The sequence below is a fragment of the Taeniopygia guttata genome, chromosome 1 (genome assembly GCF_048771995.1).
Source record: "Taeniopygia guttata chromosome 1, bTaeGut7.mat, whole genome shotgun sequence".
Classification (NCBI taxonomy): Eukaryota; Metazoa; Chordata; class Aves; order Passeriformes; family Estrildidae; genus Taeniopygia; species Taeniopygia guttata.
The window spans coordinates 4,188,176-4,214,632 of record NC_133024.1 but is presented as its reverse complement, the minus strand read 5'-3'; the positions used below and the strand labels follow the sequence as shown (position 1 = coordinate 4,214,632).

Genomic DNA, 26,457 nt, shown 5'->3' with positions numbered 1-26,457 from the left:
GTGTCTTGTCCTTTTCCTCCTTCTTCATGCCCTCCATGTTTCACTGCGGTGTTGGCATTTTTCTGTTGGTTCAGGCTGGGGACACACTGTCCAACGTAGGTGACAGATATTGGCACGTTATTGTAAATCCAGCACAGGGAGTTTCTGGTATTTAATGTTTGTACCATCCCACTGAGGGCAGAGCCCCACACGCTGCCCTGCAGGACAGAGCTGCGGCAGGGCAGCAGAACATGTTAGAGATAAACTGAATAAACAACCTTGAAACAGCACAGACGAATTATGGCTTCTGCTTTGGCAGCGGGGCAGAAAGACAGAGACTTTCTACAATCTCAGAATCATCAATACCCACAGATTCTGACAAATAATGAGTCTTTCATATACTTATAAATTCATTTTTTATTCCATATTTTTATTAATCTCCTTTCCTGGTGGCTTTGTGAAACCTCTACCTAAAGTCTCAGTGGCATTCTAAAACCTCTACCTAGTGTCTCAGAAAAGCTTACTCGGTTTGTTATACATCCTAATCATTGCTATCTATTTTCCCTCTACTGTAGTCTCTTATCTTCAGCCAGAGCAGCAATTTAGAGTCTGAAGATGTAGAATTTTACATTATTTAGGTTTGTTCACAAACTATCTATCCTTAGCATAAAACAGTTCATAGCAATTTTTAAAGTTAAAATCAAACATTAAGGACTATTTTAACTGAAAGACTTAATAAAGCTTGAAATACTTCATTTATAAAATATTTATTTATTCCACAGAAGGAACTTTCCACCATTTCAGTGGGAAAGGCAAAACCCCACAATTGTTTATATTTGCCCTACTTTTAGAAGCAAAAGTTGTGGCAGTGAAGATGATGAAGTAATATTTTCTTTTCTTGAGTCAACATTATTTACACAATAATTATAAATGTTGAATAAACTCTTAATTTCAAAAATAGAATGCACCATATATGTGTGTGCCAGCAGACAAAAATGTTTTCTAAACAGCTAAATCATACCAAATCTGAACTAAAACAGACAGTGTTTTGGGACAGAGTTATAAAAATAGACCAACTTCTCCAAATGTCTGTTCAGTGGAATTTACTCTGAGAAACAGCTCAGAGTAAAGACAATTACTTTCTCAAAAGGATACAAATGCTCTCAATTCTAAAACTCTCCCAGATATTTCGGCAGGAAAAGCTAATAAATGTGTACCAATACAACCAGTTAGAAATACAAAATTCTAATTATTATGAAAGCTGTGCCTGCCCAAGCCCACTCCATAATGGCATGGATTATACACACACCATCCAAACAGCCACTCTGTACCCAGTGCAAGCAAACAAAGCAAGGATATTAAACTGAATCTTCCTGTGCAACCCCAAGAGTGAACTTAAACCATGGACCAGAGCATTTACAGCTAACATTAAATAATTTGTCCTATTAGCCACATGATACAAATTAGGTTGATAGAAAGTAAGTTTATGCCTATTTTTTAGCACTTAACCCCTCAAATTTTCAGACTTTAAAAAGGTCATAATGAACAGAAGAAGCAATTGTGTAGTTTCCAGCAATGTCTTCCCTTGTATATTAAAGCACCAACCTTTTAACTAATACAGAAGGGAAGATCTTGAAGCAGAAACCTCATTTTAAACACAAGGGGAAAACATCCTGAGAATTGTTTCCAGGAAACCAAAAATCTCTTCCAGTTGATTGTCAGCTGCTTACATAAAACATTTCTGATTTCCATATCTGATCTTTCTCAATGGCTCTGTCTTCCCTGGTTTTAGCAAAAAAAAAAATTCAGAGTGCCCATACAGTTTTCTAGAGTTAATTTTTACCCCTTGGTTCTTTCTCTTGGCTAGATTTAACATGGAAAGCTGCGTCAGAGGGAGAGGGAAAATATCTGGGTTGCCAGCAGAGACACAATTCCTACTCCTATTGGAAATGAGATTATTCCCATAGATGGAAGTGCTACTTACATGACAAAAAATAAAGGCACAATAAGCCCTTTTTATGGGCTGTTAGGCACAACATTTATCCCACAGCAGAGAGTTTAATCTTTCCCAAATTTAGTATCAGATTAACATACCTCACAGAAATTTGGTCTGCAAAGCACAAATACAATATGTGTCTGGAGACTCGGAGTCCAGATCTCACATGATCCTGAACAGTCCCAAAAAGCACTTCAGAGGAAATCCAACTGGGAAACTGTGGCAAAAACCTCAGCCTTGATAGTTAGACAAGGCTATGCTGAGTAACCTCTGTAGCCTGATGCTGTTTGTCCATCACAGCCTTCATGCCACCTCTGCTCCCTTACTGATTTCTAGGGGACAGGACCATACTGGAGGCATTTCCCCTCAATGCTTCTCATTTTTAGTAGACCACCAAATAGCTCCTATGTAAGCCTTATGAACTTGTGTTTTTACTCTTCCTTGACACTGGGATTTCTGCTCTTCCAGGGAAAACTCAACTTTTGCCTAGGAAGCAGCCAACCTACTCAAGGATTTCTCCAATTTCAGTTTTTCAGTTGCTTGTGTGGCCAGACTGCTACTGTGCAAACACTGCAGTTCTGAGAGGCAGCCAAACCAAAACATGGCTGGGCACTGCAGGCACAGCAACAAATCCTCTTTCCAGTGAAGCAAATGGGAAAAGGATCTCAGATCATGATTACTACAAAAAGTTGCAGAAAGATTTATCCCCTCTGGTGCCCAAATCAGTTTAGAAGGACTCTCAACTGCAAATTAGGAAGAGATGGGAGTGTTGAGGGCAGTGGGAGAGGGGAACTGTTCACAATAGAAGAACCCTGGCCAAGCACCCTCACTCTATTCAAGATAAATAAATTGTGACAAACTCCCTGAAAGTTCTAAAATTAAAATATCAATCCCAGGAAGCATTATATACCTATGTGTAAAAATATTCCTGAATAATTAATCTGAGATTTTACTATCAACTCAGGTGAAACAGAACACATTTATCTTTGTTTGACTCAACTCCAATCCTGTTCTTCTACATAGACAACAGCACAAGTAGCTACCTGACTCCAGGTGCATCACTTGGAGACAAAGCAGGACACACAAGCTGTCTCTCATCTCACCAGTGCATCCACTCTGCTGGGACACTCAGAGCTGTCAGGGAAACAAGCCAGCTTTCTCTCACCCCAAGCCTTCTAATCTCTCATTCCCAACATTATGCCTTCCACGCTGTCCAAGAAAGTATCCTCTTGTGTTTCCATCAAAGCCTAATGAGTTCTCCTAGTTGCTGCTCTCACCATCACAGATTTCCTAGTCCAGAAAGGAAACAAGACTTACTAAGTGAATTTCAAAGTTATCACAGAATCACAGAATATCCTGAGTTGTGGGAAGGCACCCCACAAGGATCATCAAATCTGAAATGAATGATCATCAGCTCTGAAATGAATGGCCCATATGGGTATTGAGCCCTCCACCTTGGCCTCACTAGCACCATGCTCTAAGTAACTGAGCCATCTTATCCCAGGTGTGACACGATAAAGGACACCAGAGAATGCCAATATTTATCATCCCTAGATGGGATTAGTCAGCTGAAATAACCAATTGCTTAACAGAAATCAAATTTAAGGCATGCAGCAGTGGTGAGAGTATTGCCTTCCTTTTACTCCATGCTGAGACATTGACCATGTTGCTCAGCTCCCTAGTTGCACGTTTTCTTTTTCTGTACATTTTGATGGAACAATCAGGCAGCCCAGCAAGGGAGGTGAACACATGTCAGTGGGCTCCACGTGAGCTCCAGGCAGTGTGTGCCCAGGATCTGGGCTCTCTGGAGCACCTGCAGACAGACAGACAGACAGACAGATGTCCCATCCACAGCAGGGACATTTTCCCTAGGTCTGTCTACTGGTGTCCATGTTTTCTTTCCTTGAGGAGCTGCTTCCAGGTTTGGAAACAAGGACAAGCTTTCACAGGAGCTATTTTCACTTTGTGGTTACTGTGAACCAGGAAGATGAAAACACCTTCCAGTGATGAGCACTCGAGTACCAGAGAGGGAAAGGGAAAGATCAGACAGAGAGGGTATCCACATAAGCAAGAAAATAGCACGCCTCAGGCCAAGTCCTTTGCAAAGAACAAGAATGATCAGGAAGGAACCTGTCCAGGACCAAGAGGAACAATAAATCAGGCAAGCCTGAGCAGTGGAAGGGCAAAATCAGGAGGAAAGAAGTTGAAATCAAGATTACTTTAGGAGTGGATAAAATATAATACAAATCATTCTCTCATTGTGTGTTTCCTTATCAAATTATATTAACAAACTCTTAACAAAAATATTCTGTCTGATCAATACTTCATCAGCAAGGACCAACCTGCTTAACCTCTGTTTTAAGCGAGAAGTGGGAAACTTCCTTTTGTCAACCACTACACTCAGCTACATTGTTTTCCAGAAGTAATTAATCAGACTGGAATTAGTAAGGAAATATGTCTCCTCCTTTTCCTCTAAGGAAACCCAGATTAGTGAGGCTGGGGCTGCAATCCTATTATTTATTTCCCAGTTCTTCCTGTCCAGGTGACTACACTTCTTTCCTGCAGGCAGAGTGACTCAGCACCAAATTCCCTTTATTACCATCTCCCAGGATGCTCATGGTTGTCAAAATACAATCTAAGTGCTTTCAACTTGAAGCTGAAAAACTTTTAAGCCTTTCTGGATGAAAAAATACTGGTCATCAACACGAAAATTCTTGTTCAGTGTGGATTCTGCTACTAACTTCAATCCATCTTAAGGAAAAAAAAATCCAGACAAACACCCACCATATATCCTCTTAGCTTCTAGCTTAGCTTCCTTCCCTGACATATTGTTATGTAAGAGACTTTGAGAGCAGCTGCCACCATGCTTTCAGAACAAACAACATTTTAGTTAGCAGAGCAGCAGGTGGGAGACACAGAAGTGAAGCAGGCAGGCACGTGGTGTGACATGATATGGAAAAGTCACCCAGAAGCATCCCAAGTCTACTTCTCAGACTTGGAAACTGGACCAATGTGCAGAGGCAAAATTCATGGATTGGTGAAGGATAAGGAAAGGATAAAGGAAAAAACACAGGCATGAATTCCTATATCAGAGGCAGCTACCTGACCTTGGGCTGGGTGGTCAGTGTGGCAAGGCAACAGGAAAACACTCAAAATATCCAAGGCAAAAAGGAAAAGTCATTCTCACAGTGTGATCAGAAGTGTTTTTTTTTTTTTTTTAATTCTATCTTTTATAGGAACCAAGCCCTGCATATTGGTGATCTGAAGACCCACTCTGCATCACTGTGGTTATGTTACCTCTCACAAACACTTTCCCTTCCCGTCACTTACATCAGCACAATTTAGAGTAATGACATCCTTGAACATGTCAGGGATAAAATAACACAAAGACAGGAGACATCTGTAGGAATTAAACAATGCACTGCGACTTGAAAACCAAAGCAAACGTTTTGACAAGTTCTAAGAAACAGGCTGTCAGCCAAAAAAGCAACCTTTTATGGATTTTACAGTGACCTTGAGGTTTCCCTGAGGAAACATGCTATTGTACACATGTTTGCATTTTGTGAAGTTAAGGGTGGCCAATCTACTCTTTCTAAGGCCACTTAACTCTGCTAGCACACCTCAGCCCCCACTTTTTGGCTCCTGCCCTACTCTGTCAGCACAACCCACCTCACAACCCCCTCTGCAAAGATCAGGGACATCTTCCACTAGATCAGGTTGCTCAGAGCCCATTCAGCCTTGAGTATTTCCAGGGATGGGGCATCCACCATCTCTCTTGACAGCCTGCTCTGGTGTTTTACTGCTCTCATTGTAAAATATTTTTTCCTTACACATAATCTAAATTGACCCTCTTTTAGTTTAAAACTGTAATGCCTTGTTCTATAGCAACAAATTCCCAGGAGAAGGAACTACAATCTCCCATCACTCAGGGTGAGTGAGGTATTGCAGCAACAAGATTTGCACCTTTGGCCAGCATCCAGGAGAAAGCTCTTTAGAAGTTATCACCAGCAACCATTTGAGAAAATACAATGTTTATGTTGCAATCTCTGGAAAGCACTGCCTATTGTATTTTACCATCAAATATAGCTCAGACAAGCAGATCTAGTACACAATCCCATGGCACTCAGCTCCTCTAGGGATACAGTAGCATTAACACATCCTTTTAACTATATTCAAGTTTCTCATTACTACACCTTTTAAGAAGAAAAGTGCAAGTTGATGTCACGACAAACAAAAATTATTGTGGTTTCACAATTGATTTCAAAAGGCCACATGTATTAAAGAGTACACTGGGTCACTACTGCTTTTCCAGAGGAATTAGTCATACACTTAGAGTTCATGAATGATACTTCTTTCATTGATTTATAAAATCTCACAAACACTGTGCTACAAATGAAGGGAATTATGTGGCCTTATGTTCAACTTGCTTTATTTGGCTTCTTTTCATCCAGGGAAATACAGAAAACAAGACAGACAATGTATCACTAGTGCATGTAACTTTAGATAAAAAAAAATTAAGCAACAAACATGACACAGACAATAACTGCAAAAATATAGAATACACTGTTTTAATTGACTGAACTAAACTGCAGCAGCTGTGGTCAAAAATGCTTCTGTAAATTTATCTCAAAAGTTTAGTTCAAAGCCTTCTTTTAAAAAAAAATTACCCCAAGACACCCTAAAAGCCCCATGAACTCCCATTTTCTGTTCAGAAATCAAGCAAAGTATAAATCAAAACTACTAAACTACTAAAAAGCCCAGCTTGCAATGACACATTTCCGGTATCCCAAACAAGTAATAATAAAAAAAAAAAGGACCAGTCAGTGTTTTGGTTGGATCAGATTTTTTTTGTGTAAATTAGAAAAAGTTAAATGTACAAATAAATAATTCATATTGAGCCTACAATAATAGAGCAAACATCACCCCTCATATCCTCAGTAACTCAAGCAGACAGACACACAAAAGTGTTTACCAGACTCTGGACAGGCCACAGCTCTAGAACCAGCAAAATACTTGTTCTGAACACTGAGTCCTAAGTTTTAAATCTCCATTGTTGATTTTTCAGCTTGACAGTCAGAACTCTTAGGAAACATATGACATAAAAGGCACAATCCAAAATGCTACACACTCTGGTAAGAAAGAGTATTTCAGATGCACTAACAAATGCTCATCAAAGCCAAAAGAAAAGAGAATACTGTTAGTGATCCTGGTACAAACATTCAGACAGAAGGAAGACTGAGAAACACCTTAAACACTAGCACTCATCAGCTGAACAAAAAATCAGCAGAGGACACCCTGCAGTCTTCTCATCTGTCTGTCCCGTCAGTAAAATGGGGACTAAGAAGGTAGACCCAGAGGTTGGCTTGCATTTACTGTGGGGCAGGGACAGAGCCCTGCAAAGGTGCTCAGATGCTCTCATGGTTTAACCCCAGCCAGCAACTAAGCACCACTCAGCTACTTGCACATCCCCCAGGAGGGAAGGGGACAGTCAGAAAGGCAGCCTCATACTAACTTCTATCGAGAAATCAACTCTGTCCCAACCAAAACAAGCACAGAGGCAGAGGGCACCTGGAGCCTTCCACACCTCAGAAAGATGAGGAGCTGCAAGGCAATGGCCAGGAGTGCTCAGCCCTCCTGAGCAGCCTGCTGCTGCCCAGCCAGAGCGGGTCAAGCACCTGGAAATTTAAGCCTGGAAATGACCGGATCAGCAGCTTGGGCTGGCAGTGATGAACAGCCTGGGATGGTGGGAGAGGAGCTCCACTCCAGCCTGGCAGAGGAGCAGAATTAGGTCTCAGCTCCTAAGAATAGTGCAGTGTCTTTATCTGTTACCAAAAGCATGACAAGCTCAGTCTCTTTAAGACTGCCACAGTAGTGACACAGGAGCTCTGTGCATGACATCCAGCCATGGAATAATGGCTTTTGGCCAGCTAAGCAATTTATCTGTGTTAAAAAGACACAATAAAAATGGATGAAGACAGAGAAGACTACTCTGAACTGTGAATACTCTAAGATAGGCACAAAAACTATTGACAAAATCCATGCCTTTTGACAGCTCAGCAAGGAGTACGATAGGCACAAGGCTTCCACTACTGGCCTTTGTTACCATCTCCTCCTAACTTATATATTTAACCCCACCACACACATTCCCAGAAAACACAGAAGAAAACACTCCAGGATTAGAAAAAAAGTGAAATAAAGTAAATTATTTCTATATTGTACAAATTACTTACAATTCTTCTTTCCAAACTGTGGCTGCTACTGCCTTTATTTAGTCACCTGCTTGGAGACCTATTGCTCTTCCCCAGTAATTTTGCCAGTCCTGTGTGGTTTGAGTTCTATGATTTTGAGTCCAGCAGGTCTTTCCAGACAGAGAAAAAGGAGTTGGAACAACTGGATAAGAGAAGAAAAACCAGGTGACAGGAAGAGGGCAATGAACTCAGAGTTCTTGCAAGTGAAATTGCAGACAGATGGAAAAAAAATTAAATCCTTTTCTACTGCAAGAGCAATTAGGCACTGGATGAGAATCCCAAGAGAGTCTGCAGAGCTTCTATCCATGGACATTTTCAAAACTCAACTGGAAGAACACAAACACATTTTGCCCAGGAGCAATACCAAGAGTGGCATGGGCAAAGAAGGTTTTGTCTGACATAATATCCTCCTCTGACCAGGTGGTCCCTCCAGTTCTACATTTTAAGATTCAGGGCCTAGACCAGGTAGCAAACATTGTGTTAGTGATTTCAGTGATCAACTCAGCTTCCAGATAGGACAGTATATATGATGTCTTCTTTTTTTGCTGCTTCTTTCCAGCCAGTCAAGTCACTATGTGTAATGTTGACTTCAGGCTGCTAGCTTCTAATGATCAGGTAGGTGAAAATCCTCAAGGATCCTAGGAAATACAAAAATAATCCCAGGAAAGGATGAGTCATTGTGTAGGTTGGATATTAGGAAAAAAAATTTTTACTGAAAGAATAATAAAATACTGGAATTGTCTTCCTAGGGAGGTGGTGGAATCACCATCTCTGGATATGTTTAAAAAAAGACTGGACTTGGCACTTGGTGCTATAGTCTAGTTGTGGTGTAAGGGCATAGGTTGGACTTGATGATCTTAGAGGTCTCTTCCAACCTCATTATTCTGTGATTCTGTGTTGCTGTCTCAGGTTTTGCTTAGCAGTGCAGTTGCTGCTGGGACAGGAGGAAGAGAAATGCACAGTGGGTGAGTTACAAGCTCACCCTTTGGTGAAAAACTCTGCTTTTTTAATTCCGGGAATCACACACTCTGCAGAATTCAGAATATGACATAAGGTATATACAAAACCCTGAAAGGATTTGCAAACTGTGAAAAGTAAACCTACTTTCCTTACTAGTAATAATACACCAATAATTAATTAACACACATATATTGAGTATATAAGTAATTTGATATTTCAGAATATCTTTTGTACGTTTAAGATTCTGTCTGCAGCTCTATTTTACATAACTTTGAAGGCAACAATAAAATACATAGCATCTTTACTTCTCATGTAGAAGAGTATGAAAGAGGTTCCTTATCTAATAACCCTGCATCCAGACTAAGTATTTTGGAATTGAGTATATGAATAATTCCTACCAAGGAAGTGAATGAGAAATTAAAACAGTGAGGCAACTATTCACTTATTACAGGAACGCTATTTGTTCTCCCTTTCAGCTGCCAGCCATTTCATTTTGTTATATACAAAGCCCTATTGTTGGAATAAAAAGGAGAAGGAAGGACCAGAAAAATACTTCATAATGCCATATGAGCACAAATATGATGCACAGGATAGGAATTGCACTAGTCACTAGTCAAAAGCGTCCCTGCTTGCAAAGAAAGGGCTTTGTGTTTTATTGGCATAGACTCCTTTAGATGTGCAGGACAAACTCCAAGATGTTTCCTGCACCATTACCTTCACCCTGTCAGTAGCAAAACAGGATTTATTTCATCCTTCCAGACAAAAACCCCAGCCATGGCCCAGGAGACCAGAATTCACCGATGTGACCTCACCCTCCTTCCTCCTCCTGCCACTCCCCTTTCCTGGCTCTTCTAAAAGTAAAGCGGGATAAGGAGCATGTTTGTACCAACAAAACATGACAGGGAAAACAAAGAAAATACCACCCATCCCTGTCCTTCACAAAGAAAACAGCACGAAAAGCTTGCAAAGTGTGCCCATCCTCCCTCCCTACATGATACAGACCACAGGATACTGCCAGGTACATTTCTGTGAACAGAAAATTAGGTGGAATTACTAGGTAAAGGAGCTGTCTTAAAAAAGTGTGTGATTAAAACCCAGAAAACATCTTCAATTGAGTTGCAAAATATTTATGTCTGCAGGAAACCTGATGGGCAGCCTGACAGCAGAATTACCCTTTCACTAAGATTTTTGTCATGAGGGTTGTTTGGTTTTTTATTCCTCCCCTCAGTAGCTCTGTTTAGGTCTGTTTGTCTATACTGTTTTTGTACTGTGGCATTTTTGGTTTTTGGGATTTTTGTTTGTTTGGTTGGCTTGGGTTTTTTTTATTTTGGGTGTTGGTTTGTTTTTTTTTTGGCTTAGTATTAAGAAGGGTAAAGGAATGAGGCTGTTGTATATTCACTGCAGAGTTTTTGCTATTTTTCACGAATTCAAAATAGGACAAATACAATCTCCTACTCTCATTAAAGCCATTGACAGGAAACCAAGGCTATTTTAAAATGAGCCTCACCAGCTGGGATACAACAGCTAAAAACCCATTCCTCTGTGAGCAGAGAAGTATGTTATATGCATCTGCCTCAGGGAAAGAGGGAGTTTTATCTTGAGTTTATAATCTGAAAGTCTGGTATTTAGTGGGCTTTGTGTATTCTGAAAATTCTCCAAAACCCAAGCTGCTGTTATATTGTTCTCAACTACTGAGTCTCTCACTAATAAGAAAATCAATCAGATGTCAAAGCAAACACTGAAGAAACACTCCAAGTTGTAAGATAAAAAAGGAATTGTTGTAATTTTTACACTGGAGCTTAGAAACAGCCTTCCTGAAAATACAGATTAGAGGATACTGCTATAATGACTCTTCAAAATTTAATTACTATCTTTACTATAAACAAAACAATGAAAAGTGTAACCAAGTACTTGTTCTTATAAAGTTTCCCAAAAACTGGAATTCCTGCATAGTATTTATTTCCCAGCCTTCCAGGACATATTTGGCCACCAAAATTTGGGTTTCTCATACCCACATATTACAGCTGATCAGCCAAGCTGCTATTTTACATTTACCAGACTTGATTCTATGTTATTTGTAGCAATTATCAATTTCAAAAGGGAATCTTAAATCTTATCAAATTCAATCAGGGAATCTTAAATTCCTATTCAGGATATTAAGTGATCTCCAGCTTGTAACAAAGAGGCATTTTTGACCTGTTTTGGAGTATTTGTCTAACATATTAAGCACACTGAGGTTCAGCATTTCTTGGAATGCAGCTGGTTGTGTTCAGACACAAAGAGAACTGTAGAATCACTAAGGTTGGAACAGACCTCCAAGATCATCAAGTCCAACCTTTGACCAAACACCGCCCTGTCAAATAAAACCACAGCACTAAGAGACAAAGGCAATGCTGCTTACATCTGAGTTCCACAAAATCTCCACACTTTTGGAGATTCAGGAGAACCTGAATGTTTTGATTTCTAAACAGGAAAAACACACTTCTATTCTGCTGCTTTCTGCAGAATGGAATTTTTCGTCTGGCCTAGGATCTTCTTCTATGACTCTTCAAGTTTTTTTTTTCCAGGTTAACCTATTCTGTTCAGTTTTCTATCTATTCAGTATCATATCTACTCAGTTAGAAGCCCAAATTTTTTTTCCCTCTTGTTACAGTTTTTTTTAAACACAAGTATATCATCTGTGAATTCTGTTATACTATTTGAATATTTCTGAAGCTTTTCACATGGCAAAACCTGCATAAGCTACCCAAGAGAGATCAACACATCAATTCCTAAAAACCAAATCAAACAAAAAATAAACCCATTCTGCCTTTATGTGTATTTGTGAAGTAGTCCTTCCTCACAGGCTACTACAAGCCTCCAAAAAAACCTGTATGCGTGGAATTTTATCCCCCTGCATACTGATACATCCTGTGAATTAGCTATAAAGCTTTGTAATTGGCCAGGCTGAAATACGAGTATCCTGCAAGCCATGAAATAAGCAAGTGATGCTATGGAAAGCATTCAAGTGAAGACACATAAATGACAGGTAAGTCACAGGAATTTATTCAGGCTAATAGTCTTTATTTTGCTTCTACCCAGGCACTTGGCTTCTTAACTGGACTGCTTTATCTCAGTGTGGTCTACAACTCAGCTCTATTAGCTGAGTAAGGAATGAAAGGATTTGACTTTTTATCAGGTGAGCAGCATCAAGAAACTTCAGGCATGGGAGAATTTATGCCTGGTGATTTTTTGCAGCCTGCTCATTGCACTTAAATCGAGTGATAGGCACAGTGGGGTTTGCCTGCCTACTTGGTAGAGGATGAGATGTGAGTTTTCCAAAGCTTGTGTGTCAGCACTTGCTACAAAGGCTGCTCAGTTTGATTCCAAATAAGTCACTTATACACAAATGTTGTGAAGACACTTCACTGAGGACATTTTCAGGGAGAACCAAAATGTATGTATGCTCTGTAACAGGTACACAAGGCAAATGCCTGAGGGATAGGGCATCGACTTTCAGCCCCAGATACCTGGTTCCCAAGTATTTACCATGAAGAGGAAGGGAACAACAAAAATAAAAGCAAAGCAAAACCTAACCATACTCTCAGAAGCAAAAGCACTTTGAAGAAACTTTGTCAGAGAAGGCTTCCCAGCCACCCAGATAAAAGGTTATGATTTTACTTTAAAAACTGAGCATCTTGACAAGCCTGGAAAGGCTGTGCTTGTTATCTAGTGCAGAATGAAAAGAAGTACTGAAGTCCCAGACAGATCCTGGTATTCTTGAGCCAGTGCTGTTAGCTCTCACAAACAACATTTCCAAAACTACATCCGTAGGCGCTGTTCCTCATTCCATCCAGTCCCAGGTCAACAGAGGGCAAAACCAGAAAAGGGCTTTCTGCAAGATATTACTGCCTTTTGGGTGAACTGACTACAACCAAAGCATAAACATATTTTACAGATGATCAAGGAAAAAATAAGTCACCACAAAGCCAGAGTAGGGTCCAAAGCTAAGAAGTTTAGGGGATTTCCTCATCACAGTACTTGTGGAGTGGTAACACACTGTAAATATAGTGTTAAAAATCACTGTAACTCCACAGATATTTTTAGTATTCTAAGGGTGTCCAAGATATTGAAAGTGGAATGCTACACAAGATAAACTGTTAGTAACCCTTAGCCACCAAATAAGGGGAAGCTGTAGACTCTGTTGCTGTGCCTCACAGCAGTGCTCCACATCAGTAAATCATGTTTTACATGACCCAAGTCATGGTGCAAGGATACACAAAATGGCTTGGGGGTTCCAAACCTGATACCTAGCGTGTGGTGTAGGGTGTAAGGAACCTGCTGCCTGCTGGGGATGTTCCTGTTACAAATTATTGCTGAACCCACATGACAGCATGATAGCAACCAGAAATTTTATCTTCCCAATTGTTTACAGAATGCTGAAAGCCTCGGATACATTTTACAATTAAGACATTATATCTGGGGTGTTCATTTCTCTTTCTTCTTAGTGAAGACTTTTGTGTCTCTGGTAATAGCAAATTCATTAGGTCAAACTGTCTTAATAGCAGATGCTGTATGTCTAAATTCACAATAGACAGGTGTGATACTCCTTGCAACATTTCTTTGTATCATATTATTGCCCTGAAGCAGGTATATAGCCAGGAACTGAGTAAATATGTGCTGGTGTTTCTAAATATATTAGTGGAATTTAAAGCCAGACATGGAATTTGGATTTAGTGAAACAACAGTGAAACCACCAACTACCACCAAATTTCTGTGATTTCTGAAGCTTAGGGTGCCTCCCTCATCACCGCCCACCCCCAGTCTTTTTCTGTTCATTATGTTATTTTAGACTAGAGAGTTGAATCTATCCATGACCAGGTGGATAAGAGACTCAGAGACATTACACTGACTGCAACTTCTGCTTAATTCATCATTAGGAAGCACACTTGTGCCAAATTTGAGCACACTTCTTCATCAAATTACCTTGTTTGTCTTAAAAAAATACAAAGATGGTGCCATGACTAGTAGACAATGACTCCCCTGAAGGGACATCACTCTGCATGAGTGGGTTCCTCACCAATGTTTACTTCATCTGCCAAAAATTATCTGAGCATGGTACATTTTGTAGGCTTCCAGGAAAATGTGAAAGATGAGTGAATTACTTCTTCTGAGACTGCTGCTTCCAAGCAAACCAAGAGCAGCATGTTCTGCTCTGCTTGGATCCTTCCCTCACAATTCTCAGCCTTGGATCATCCCTTGGCAGTGGAAAAACAGCTCTTAAACTTACAAGCAACTGAGTTTTTTACACAAAAACTGTAAACATATTACTACTATTATTTATTGAGCTGTCCAGAATGACACTCTCATACCCCAGGATGGTATCCCAACATGTCTTGTTCTTCTCTGCAGATGATTATTATTATGGGCTCTGGGAAAACTGCATTTCCACGCATTGGTGACTCACCCCTTCAAGTCCTCCTGCATAGGATCTTCCTCCAGAACAGCATAATCAGAATAAGAACTATGATGACTGCTAAAAGCACCACAATAACCACCAACCAAAGCAGTGACGATCCCTCTTCTGTGAAAACAACAAAACATCCACAGCAAATTAATCTCACTGTGAAAAAAAGCACCACGAGCCACGAGGATGTCTGATTAATGACAGCAATTCTTCTGATACGGTTAAAGGTACTGCTAAGATAAATGAAATCAGCAATTGCTCAAAAGAGAAAATAAACCTCTGTATCTCCAAAAACAAAGCTACTTGCCCACAGGAAATGTGAAGAAAAGATGGCAAAGAACACTGCCATTCCTATACCTGATACAGTGGCTGGCATACACACATAAGCAGAACTTCGTACAAGTCTTTAACACTTTCAGAAGAGTTTTTTTGTTTACCCAGAAACAGTTAACACTGTTGCAAAGGCAACATTAATTTTAAGAAAAGAAGACACGCTATGCTTTGCTGTCTGAAAATAGCTCTACCCAACATCTGAGGTCAAACGTTCCTCCCTGGTGAGACATTACCACTTCATTTGACTGCTATTAATCAAAAGGCTCATTTCAATGTTCACTGACATTAGCTGGAAAACTGCATGACTTTAAATTTATTTGACTCAAGCCAAAACTATAATGTCTTTTAACAAAGATATGTTGAACTATTAATTTGAAGTTCTTGTCCTCTAAAAGAGAAGATTGTTAAAACAACAAGCTGTTAGCTGATTTTTTATCCACTTAGCAAGAAATAACAACAGTCTTAGTTTTCTGCTTTCTGAGATACGCATTTGCTTTTTTAAAGACCAAAACAAAAGAATACTGGAGACAGGACAAAAAGATTAGTATGCTTTTCCAGAATTGCAATGTGATTCAGAATTAAGAACTAAATTGCTTTTGAATGTTGAGAAAGATTTTAAAAATCAGATCCTGCTCTTTACTACTATTCCTGTAACAATCACTTTCTGAGCATGTAATTTCAGAATCAACCCACAGCTGCAATCTGCTTTTCCTGTCTTGCTAATTTACAAGTGGTTTTCAATTTAAGGCTCTGGATATAGAGACATGTGAATTTTAAATCACTCAAGTCAATGTTTCCTGTATGAACTAAAAATGGTACTTCAGCTTTTAATGTTTCTGCTCCTTATCTGCAGAAACAGTGTGAAAGTTCTTCCAGCAGAAAAGAATGTTGGAAGAAGAAATAAGTGAACACTACAAGATATTCAGATGTTACATTAATATATCTAAGATTTCTGTATAAACCAAATGTATTGCTCCTCTCTGACCATTACTGCAGTGGACGTGTGCCTTGGCCATAAGTCAGAGAAACTAAAACATCATGTACAGGTTGAATACAACAAAACATGCAGTAAGTTGAACTGAAACATTTGTTTCAGAGACAGTTTGTTATGAATTTCAAAATTTCTGAGTTCATCAAGCAACCCACAGAGTTTCTACTCATCTGGATATCAGCTGAAATATTTAGATTTATTTTTAAGCTATTAAAAAAAACATGAAGGCCTACATGGAAACCTAAGTTCAACTTTCTGCAAAATGCACAGTGCCTTTAAACCCCATTATCTCCTTAGCTGATTAGTCTGGCTTTTTCCCCTTCTTGCACAGGACTCCAATATATTACTCAAAGACAACAGTGGACGCAAATAAATCCTGACATATAAACATCCCATTCCCTCCTCTTCCCAGAAGATTCCTATCCAATTATGCTACTGCAAAACACAGAAGCCACGAGAATGCTAACAAGTTGCTTGTACTGCTCACCTACCTCCTTTTATTTTCACAGGCAATTCAAATGTTTCATTTGTGTTGCTAACTCTGCAGATCAAATCCTGTGCACTGATGCTCTGAATGTTGTAGATTTTCAGTTTACTGGTGATGGACACGATCCCATTTTTGTGCTTGACTGTCTTCTGTGTAGGAGTAGAATTGAACAGGTTGTTCCAGGTGATGGTGGGCTCTGGGAGGCCATTAGCATTACAGATGACTATCAAATGATCTTCAGAAATGTTGTGATGGACAGATGCATTGAGACCTTCCAACACACAAATGAGACAAGTCATCAACACAGTGGGCACCTGGTTTTAAGCAGCAGTAGCAGCCTAGCCATTACAAATCAGAGCAAAACTTAGTGGATTCACACTGAGCCCAATGGCAAGGAATGCAGGAAGAACTCTTCCTGGGTCCTGACTCAATACTCCTTCCCCCATACTGAAGTTATATACCCCAAAGATTTCACTCAATCTGAAATCTAAGTATTAAAATAAACTGCTAAGTAAAATAATTTATTGGTCCTATCTGCTAATACCCTATCAATGGTAGGGTTTGGCAGAGCAGCTCACAGCACTGGAGTCGTACCTTGCACCAAAAGGAAACTCCAATGGGCAATGTTGGTTTGCCCAAGTTCCAGCTGGGGCTGATCAAGGACTTAGAAAGATTCCACTCCTTGCTTTTCAGCTGCTACTCAAGGAGTAACAAACAAGAGCCAAAACGACCACAATAGTCTTGAATACGACCCACAGAATTTTGCTCACAGCAGTAGTGCTCTGTTTCTACATCATGTTCCACCAAGGGATGCTCCTATCACTGCAATTCTTGAATCTGCTCAAGGAAATACTGTGGGTATAAGAGAATAAGAGAAATAAGAGAAAACACCTCTTATTTCACTAGAGACATATCCCTGCAGAGGACCTCACCAAAAACACTCAGGCAGGTATTTCCCGAGAGAGGGCCAGAAGGGAAAATATTGAAGAGACACTTGTAACATCCTGAATCGTCCATTCTAGTGTCCCAAAAAGTTATGCTTGTCTTGTTGAGCTCCAAAGTTGTGAAATTCAATCTGTCTTCATAGGGCTTCTGAATCTTGAATCCATTTGTTTCACTGTATGTAGCTATATTATCATGTGATTCCTCTGAGTCCTTTTGCCATGTCACTTGCAGAACCTCCATGGGTTTTGTCAGGGCACAGCTCAGAGTCACACTCTCACCCATCCTCACTTTTTTGTGTCCAGCCTGTGGAACCACTGCAATGACAGTAAATGGTTAATGAAATGGGCAGAGATCACACATATTCAGAAGCCTAGTGTTGATTCTAAGGCCTGGATTACCCACAGACACAACTACTCCAGTTACATACTGTTTCTATGGCTTTCCCTGCAAAAAAGTCCGTCTCCTACATACTCCATTTGAGATGGAGGGAAGGAAGTCCTTTTGGGATGCCCCTCTCTTGGAAGCTGGAAGCTGTCAACTCAGGTTAACAATGGTGTCCAGTGTCATTGTAGATATGGGATGCTTCTTGTCTTTCCCATCTCTAAATGCTGCTCCAGGAGGATTTGTGTCCCAGCTACCAGCTCCATGTCTCTGTCTCAGCTATGTAAGAAGTCAAGCAGCATCAGCAATCTGTATTTCACCTATTTTTGTCTCTGTTGAAGTCTCAGAAACCTGAAACCAGTTCCCCAAACAATTTCAAGCAGGTTTCAGGAAATTCAACTTACCATTTGGCTTTCCAAGCCCAGAATATGCCAAACACAAAACCAGAGCTCGTAAAACCATTTTGGAAGAGAAAATCTGCTTCACCTAAAGAAAGACAAGGAGAGATGAGAGATCATTTTCTGGTGATATTGTACATTCAGGGTGCAAAAATGAAAAGATTTTTCATGTGAAAAAGAATGTAGTTCTGGGGTCAGACAGCAAGACTTGAAAAGTTTTATTGCCCTGTTTCCTACAACTGAATTGTAGACCTGCCTGGAACTGAAGTTTGTGTTCTATTCAAGAAACATAATTTTGCAAAAAATACCTCTGTAACACACTCTACCCACTGCTGAGTTTTTTTGCCAATGCCTGCAAAATTAGCTGAAGCATCCTGGGACCATTTTCTGTCAAGAATTTAAGCAAAGCCCAACCTTCCAAAGATTTTCACAACGTGCAAAGAATAGAAGAGACAATCAACAGAGAAGCATTTTTTATATTACACAGGCTAAAAAAGAAGGGCTGGTAAATAAATCAATAATTAAGAGGAATAAAAAAGTACTTAAAAACAAATTGCCAGCAGACTTGTGTACACACTGCATACACCCACAACCAGCAGTCTGCCTTTAAATTTTAAACACAATGTGCTAAAACAACTCCTGCTATAACTCTCCAGTTACCAAGAACAAATAGAGACTAAGTTGTTATGTGTAGAATCAGGAAACAAGAACATATCAGCGATAAGCCAAGTGAAAAAGTTTGTGTAGTCAGATATTTGAGCACAGCTATAAGAAATTCAGAGCTATAAGAAACTCCTAGAAGCATGCAGAAATCAAAAGACAGCATAGCAAACAGAAACTACCGAGTCACAGAGCTGTTTATAAAGCAGTGGAAGTTATACCTCACCTGCAGGCAATCAGAGTTTGCAGTAACAATCCTCCTCTTCGCTGCTTTGGTACCCATTGCGCACCCGGGGCTACCGAGAATTCATACAGTGAGGAACGAGGCTATCCCGGGCACAGGAAAAAAGAAATCCCTTTAGGTCACAACTCCAATCACGGGTGCTGCAGGGGATGGGGAAACAAAACACAAAAGGAACAGAAGAAGAAGGAAAAAAAAAAAAAAAAAAAAAAAAAAAAAAAAAAAAAGGCGTTAAAGCGTTAAAGACCGCGGCAAGTAAAGCGCAAATCCTTTCCCGCGCCTCCCCAAACCGCACCTCGGGACTTTTTCTTAACTTCAAAGAAACTTTCCTCGTCACACAGGGTTTCGAAGGCGGCTGAAAGCTGAAGTCTGTCCCGAGTAGGAAGGAGGACAGAGGGAGGATTCGCCAGCGGCGGGCGGTGGCTGCCGCCTCCCATCCCGGGCGGGTCCCGCTCCCGGAGACGCTGTCAGGCTGAGCCATCCCCCTAAACCCTCCTCAGACCTTCCCCCGAGACCCTCCTCAGACCTTCCCCCGAGACCCTCCTCAGACCTTCCCCCTAAACCTTCCTCAGACCTTCCCCCTAAACCCTCTTCAGACCTTCCCCCGAGATCCTCCTCAGACCTTCCCCCTAAACCTTCCTCAGACCTTCCCCCGAGACCCTCCTCAGACCATCCCCCTAAACCCTCTTCAGATCTTCCCCCAAGACCCTCCTCAGACCTTCCCCCGAGACCTTCCTCAGACCTTCCCCCTAAACCCTCCTCAGACCATCCCCCGAGACCCTCCTCAGACCATCCCCCGAGACCCTCCCCAGACCTTCCCCCTAAACCCTCCCCAGACCATCCCCCTAAACCCTCCCCAGACCTTCCCCAGAGACCCTCCTCAGACCTTCCCCCTAAACCCTCCTCAGACCTTCCCCCTAAACCCTTCTCAGACCTTCCCCTGAGACCCTCCTCAGACCTTCCCCCGAGACCCTCCTCAGACCTTTCCCCTAAACCCTCTTCAGACCTTCCTCCAGGAAGCAGGAGTGATACTGGGTAATCTCTCTGTTATTATTTTGTTGTTAGTTTAGGATGTTCTGCTGATAAAACTACATCAGGGATAACATATCAGGCCTTGTTGCAGGCTTGACAGAAACAACCCATTTCCCAGTCTGATTAATTAGAAACAGCATTAGTGATCAATATAGTTCACTCAGTGCCTGCTCTTTCTTCAAATGCTTTCACACACATGCACACGTTCATACACTGTTCGTGCCACTTGCAATATTTATCTTGCCAGACTCTTGTTTAAGCCATCATTGCTCACAGGAAAAAGCAAATATCACCATTTCAACCCCTTGACAAAATTAATCGACAGAGATGCATACATAAACCCAGAAACTCATTTCAGACACAGATGTGTGTGAATATTTGGAGCAATGCTATTAAATTGTGTCAAGGAAGAAGGTGATGTTTGCAGCTTTCCCGGCTCACCTGGGCTCACCATGTGTTCACCTTGCCTGTCCTGCTGCTCTCAGTACCTCGGTGCACAAAGGAGTGACTTTTGACCTGTAGAAATAAAAAGCTTCTGCTGCCCCCAACAGATTTGGCTCAATTTTAGTGGCTGGGGTCTGGAGATCAGGGCAGTGTCTCTTCCAGATGGGCAGAGCTGTACTTGGAGACACCTTCCCCACCACTGTGCTGGATTTACTGCAGCCTTATCCCCCTGCCAACTAACTAACCAAAGCTCCTTGGCTTTTAACAAGATTTGAGCTTTACCACTACCTTTCTTTTTACCTTTCTTTCTATCTCCTAGGATTGATCACTATGTCTTAAATCACTTAAATTTCACTTTGCCAGTCTTGCCCCTTTTGTTCCCTTTAAAACAGGCCAGCAACTAACCCACTAGCTGTTTGAGACTGATGTACCTACATGTTTCACACTCTTCTTGTTTTAATGAGAAAAGTGCGTTAGCAAGTTTCCTGTGCTCACGTGCTATATTTGAGGGGATTTTACAGGGAAGTCCAGATAATTGCCCGCTGCACAGCTTAAAATAAATTTATCCAGAAGTTCCCTGTGCCATCAAAGCAAGAAAAGGAGGGAAATCCCAGTGAAATCTTCCTGTTCTTATTTCATGAAAATAAAGGGGACTTTGTGGGGATTTGAGCGATATATTACAGTAACTCACATCTACTGAGGTGGAAAATGTCTGTATTTAGGCAAATGTTATTACTTCTTCAGTGGGCTGGAGAAACCTAGAGAAGAAAGAAGGAAATGATGAAAAGGTCTGGAAAACAAGAGGGCTGCTCCTTTGGAAGAGAGGGAATAAATTAGAGCTGAGCAGGGAAAGGATGATATTGAAGTAGTAGGCAAAGACCAGAGGTAACCTCAGGGCAGATAGGCAAATGAAAAATACTCCAGACAAACCAGCAATAGTGGAAGATTCAAATTATTTTTATATTTAGAGGAGAACAAAGCACAAAAATCCCCTTCTGCCTTATTCTGTGTTCTAATGTCAACTGTTTCTTTTTACAGGAACCTGGCTCAGGTCAGCAATCTTTGCCAAGCTTTACAAGGTTCTTTGTACATTACTTTCTCTGGAGCTGGTGGTAGCCAAAGTGACATGGACTCTATGGTATGCTAAATCCTTTGAAGTTAGATAGAAAGGGAGTAAGTAGAGAGCTCTTGTTCTAAAATCCAGAGAGGTCTTTGCTAATCTTTTTTTTATTTCTTTAGTTGTAATATACCCTGCATGCTGGTGGAAGTAGCAATTTAAAATTCCTTCTGTCATTAATAAGACTTATTCTTCATTCTTTCCTCTGCCTTCTGGGCAGACACATTCCACTATTAATATATTTACCAATATATTTCTTTATTCTTCCCTTGATTTCTGGGCTACTGACCTTTTATAAGCAGAGTCATTTGAGCCACTAACCAGCAAAACCTGTACAAGCTTAAGGCAAATGTATGATACAGCTGATCCAAGTTGTCATTATTTATCAGCAAAAAGGAAAAAAAAAAAGGGTGGATGCAGTCAGTGACATAGATTCCAGTAAAACCAAACACAGCAGGTTTTATAGGATATACTGGCTGCTGGAGGTTTATATCAGAACATCTGCTCTGCTGATTGAACTCTCGTCTTGCTCTCCTCACAGAAGTTAGCATATCCCCCCTTAATCATCATGTGCAGTGCATCTTCAAGTTGAAAATGCTCAAATGGGTCTACTAGAAGGTCTAACCTGGCTCAGGGGATCTGCCACCAGCTGTCATTTTGCTGTTGTTTTGGCCAGCCTGGAAGTGTGAACAGACTTGGGAATATTTCCACATTCCTTTCCCTGGCCCTTTGAAAGACCTCTTTCTCCAGGAGAGGAAAGAAGAAATTATATCCAGTGCCAAAATTCCTTCATCAGTCCATTTCAACATCTCTTCCAGCAACCACAGTCAGGGTCCACGCTGAACAACCCTGATAAAGTCATTTCATATCATGGATGATATGAAATTGTTGTAATGGTGGTCGTAATTTCTTAATACCAGACATGGAGGTTGTTGGATACCAAAAGACTATTTGAAAGGGGCAAAAAAGAAAGGCTTTTATAAAGGCTTGTTTTACTTATCATCATCCTCCTCTGACTCTGTTAATAATAAATTTACCTTATACTTTTTACCTTGAACCTCTTTTCTCCCAGTCCTTATCTCAACTCATGAGACCTTAGTTAATTTTTTTCCCTTGCCTTTGCCCAGCTGCAGCAGGAGAGGATAAGCCTGGCATTTGGTCACTGTCAAGCCACAACAGGCTCCCAGTTACAGCACAGGAACACCAGGAGCTTGCAGGGAAAACAGGGAACACATGGGAGGTCAGAGCAGAGTGTTTAGTGGGAGGGATTCCCAGTTGTGTCTGTCCAATCAAAAGGACAGTGGGTTAGGTAATAATTCTGATATGGCAATCTGGACACTATCCACCAAGGAGATGCTGCTGCATGGAAAATCTCCATGTGGTGGATAGTATAATGACATCCCTGCCTCCTGAGTACATCAGACCCAAACTGAGTGCCAGAAAGAGAGAAGGTGTTAGTGGAAAACTTACTTTGGATGTTGAGGCGTATGTCTTTGCTGAAGGAGCCATGATGGAACACATTGAAAATGCATCTGTAATAAGAGTCATCCTCAAGTGTGAGATTTTGGAGGGTGATAGCTGAGGCCTTTGGAGTTGCTCTAGTGAAAGACACCTTCTGAAATGGCCCTAACAGCCTCAGCCCGTGTTTTGGGCTGTAGGTGGCCATGTTCTGGAAGGAAGTCCCATTTCTCTTCTGCCAGGTAACTTGCAAAACATCCACTGAGAGCGAGAAGTTGCAATAGAAGTTTGCCTCTCCCCCAAGGGTGGCTATGATGATGGTATCAGACTGGATGGGTTCCTTCAAAGCTAGGAGCAAAGCAAAGCCCCAGATCAGGGCAGGAAGAAAAGCAATGGACTCAGGGAAGACCATAGTGCCTTGAAACATCCAGTCACATTGTTCTCATCCTGCAGAGCACTGGAATAAGGAGCTCCAGCACGAGGCCATGGGGCACATCAGGAGACCTCAGACACCCTGTTGTCACAGGTGGCCATCACATCATTATTCTCTGCTGTACAATTCTATGGAGAGGAGGAAGGCAGCACGGGAACAGAGGGCAGGCAGGCTCTTTAGCAAGCTCAGCAACCGCCCAGCAAAAACAGGTTGCTCACAAGAGCACCCCTGGTCCCCTCTTGCAGCACCTGCAGGGCTGTGGGGAGGCAAAGCAGCCCAGGGCACCCTGCAGGTGCTGCAGAGGGATATACCCTGCTGCAGGCTCTCCCCAGAAAAGTGTGCACCACGCTTACATGTACACTGGAAATGCAAACCTGCTCCATCCCCCGTGCTGAGGAGTTCAGCAACACCAACAAAGAAAGGGAATATATAGGCACATCATATGGCTTGTGAGCAAAGTGCCCTGTGCTCTCTGTGACCAAGCCTTACCCAATTTAGTTGTATATTTCAGTGAGCATGGTATCTGTGTCTCTCTGCTTGTCAGGTAATGTGGTGGTGCCCCAGAGCTAAGCTGGTGTGGGGAAAGGGTGCTTCACTCACCCATCACTTGTTCCACTCGCTGGCAGCCTCCACAGAGCAGCAGGTGGCAGATCTCAGCCCAGGAGAGCAGGGGGAAGATCACTGTGGGGCAAAGCTATTGCCCAGGAAAGCTCACCCCTTTCCCCACTTCCCTCGGAGGGCAGCTAAGGGGACTACAGAATATTTTGTCTTCTTTTTTTCAGTGTTCTTCAGTGGCCAATCAGCAGCACCACTGCAATCAATCATTGATCATATTGGCTGCCAGAGATGAAAGAGAACAGGAGCCACTTTGTTCTCTCTTTGGTTTTCTTCCTCTCCATCAGCAAAGCCTGGTGATGTCCCTTGTTCACCCCATCCTGCCAGACTCTGCTGAAAGTATTTGCAACTCTCAAGGTGTGAATTTGCAATTTTCCTGGTATGCATGGGAGGTGTCTGGTGGATAAGGAAGAAACAAGGGGACACAGACCCTGCTCCCTTTATTTTGGCAGGGAGGTGCTGCCTGTGGATCACTACCTCTGAGGCTTCCTGGGTGGCAACACTGGAGTCCTCCTTCCTCCCTTGGATCTGGCACAGAGGAGTCACAAACAAGAGCAGGAGATGATTCTCCATCAGGAGGGCAGTGTGGAGACACCAGCAGGTGTCAGTGCTTCACCACAACCCACAAGCAATCTCATTTATGAAAATAGCTAAATTCCTGTAAACAAGGAAGGCTCAAGGCAAATCGATTTGTTTAAACTGAAATGTAAGCCTGGATGTTTAGGATGAGACCTGGGCTTCAGGTAATTTACCTAAAGGATAATATCAAATAAAATATTGTAATTAAAAAAATAATTAAGGTTGTATTTTTTTTACACTAAGAAGTGTAAGGTTTTTTTCTGAAAGGTTTTCATCTTCTCTCATGTACCATTTCAAGTTCTCTTTGAACTTAGACAAAACTGCCTTTTCTTTAGGGTGGTTGAGGACCACAGCTTCTGACATGTTAGGGAATTTAAAATTCTGTATTTTGTAGGGATCTTGGACTGAGGATTCGCTCAGCCTCCCCAGAAATTTCAGGCAGCTTTTCTCAAAGTTGAGCAGACTACAACAGAGTCCATCCACAAAGAGCTGGACAAGTATTCAGTGCTCCTTTCACACATAGCTTTATATGTCTGAAGATGAAAGCAGCAGAGATATGAGAAGGCCCTTTGTATGGCTGCCAAAAACTTGAGCAATTTCTGGTGTACTGAGAGTGAAAACAAAAATACACTTGATTTGTATCTGCCCGGCTTGATAGTCTCATTTATAAAAGAGAAAAATGCAATCAATTTGTGCAGTTCTCTTGTTTCAGCTGATTTCCAGGGGCTCAGTACTGAAAATTGAATGAAAACAATGGGTTATATTTTCTTCCATGTCTGATTTAATAAGAAAAATTACTGGTGTGGTATTTAGATGAATCATTCCCCCAGGGTCACACAGAGAATTGATGAATGATGCTTTCAAAGGTCTATCACCAAAACAGAGTTTCTTTTCACTGGACAAACTTAGTCCCATGCCTCTGCCAGCACTGGTTTCAGAAGAAGAATATTCCTATTTCAGCCAGGGCCTGTAAAATATCTAAGACAAACATTTCAGCTACATTTCCCAGTAATATCTTCAGCCAGAGCTGTTGGGGCCAATCTGCTTGCATCTTCCTGCTCTCTTAGAACCAGAAACCCACTATCTAGGCAAAGAAAAATACCAACACAATACACCTCTGAAACAGCCTGGCATGCCAAAACAGAAGCATGAACACTTTATATAGCCTGAAGAACCTTAATTTTATCTATGCATCTATCTCATCTATTTAAAAGGACACTTCTTACACGAATTAAAATCTTAACCCAAACCAGCTAATGTCAGGGTCAAAGGATCCCAAAGCTGAGAGGTGCAGCCTACATTTGATTTATAAAGAGAGATGCATAACCCAGAACTAGTTTTATCCAAGTGAGAGGCAAGAAGGAAGGTGGCATTCCTGCTTGCCCTTTTTCCATCCGGTAGGAGAAATTATATCCTGCATCAACACCACTTGTCCCTAGGCTGGACAAAATGCAGTGGCACAAAGTAGCCAAAGGCAGAGTTGGGTGAGACTGACAATTGCCTAGCCTCAAAGCAGGCAAAAACCCTAGGCTTTTTTAAAAAAAATATTTTTTAATATTTTTATTTTTATATTTTTGTGGTGGTAATATCAGCTCAGAACTTTCCTGTATAATTTATTTCAAAAATATGGTCTGCTTCCATTGACGTACAAAGTTAATCTGCTTCATATCACTTGTATTGGAGCAGAAAAACAAAGCAGTTCATATCACTTAAA

At 41.2% G+C, this 26,457-nt stretch overlaps 1 protein-coding gene across 4 annotated transcripts in view; it reads right to left on the bottom strand.

Moving 5' to 3' along the window:
- The window catches only part of LOC100221949 (OX-2 membrane glycoprotein), a 28,952-nt gene extending 9,414 nt beyond the window's left edge, over positions 1–19,538 (bottom strand). For 2 of the 4 annotated variants that reach the window (XR_012051743.1, XR_012051766.1), the window contains exons 1-7: positions 19,361–19,538; positions 19,051–19,208; positions 18,171–18,252; positions 17,373–17,699; positions 16,445–16,711; positions 14,630–14,746; positions 8,206–8,861 (exon numbers count right to left, since the gene is read on the bottom strand). Coding sequence is in view for 1 of the 4 variants with exons in the window: in XM_072917778.1 (XP_072773879.1) it covers positions 14,634–14,746; positions 16,445–16,711; positions 17,373–17,699; positions 18,171–18,252; positions 19,051–19,107 (846 nt within the window). In the remaining 3 variants the exon portion in view is untranslated. The remainder of the gene's footprint in view (positions 1–8,205; positions 8,862–14,629; positions 14,747–16,444; positions 16,712–17,372; positions 17,700–18,170; positions 18,253–19,050; positions 19,209–19,360) is intronic. The other 2 variants (XR_012051749.1, XM_072917778.1) reach the window with 2 other exon arrangements.
- Between the last annotated feature and the right edge of the window lie 6,919 nt (positions 19,539–26,457).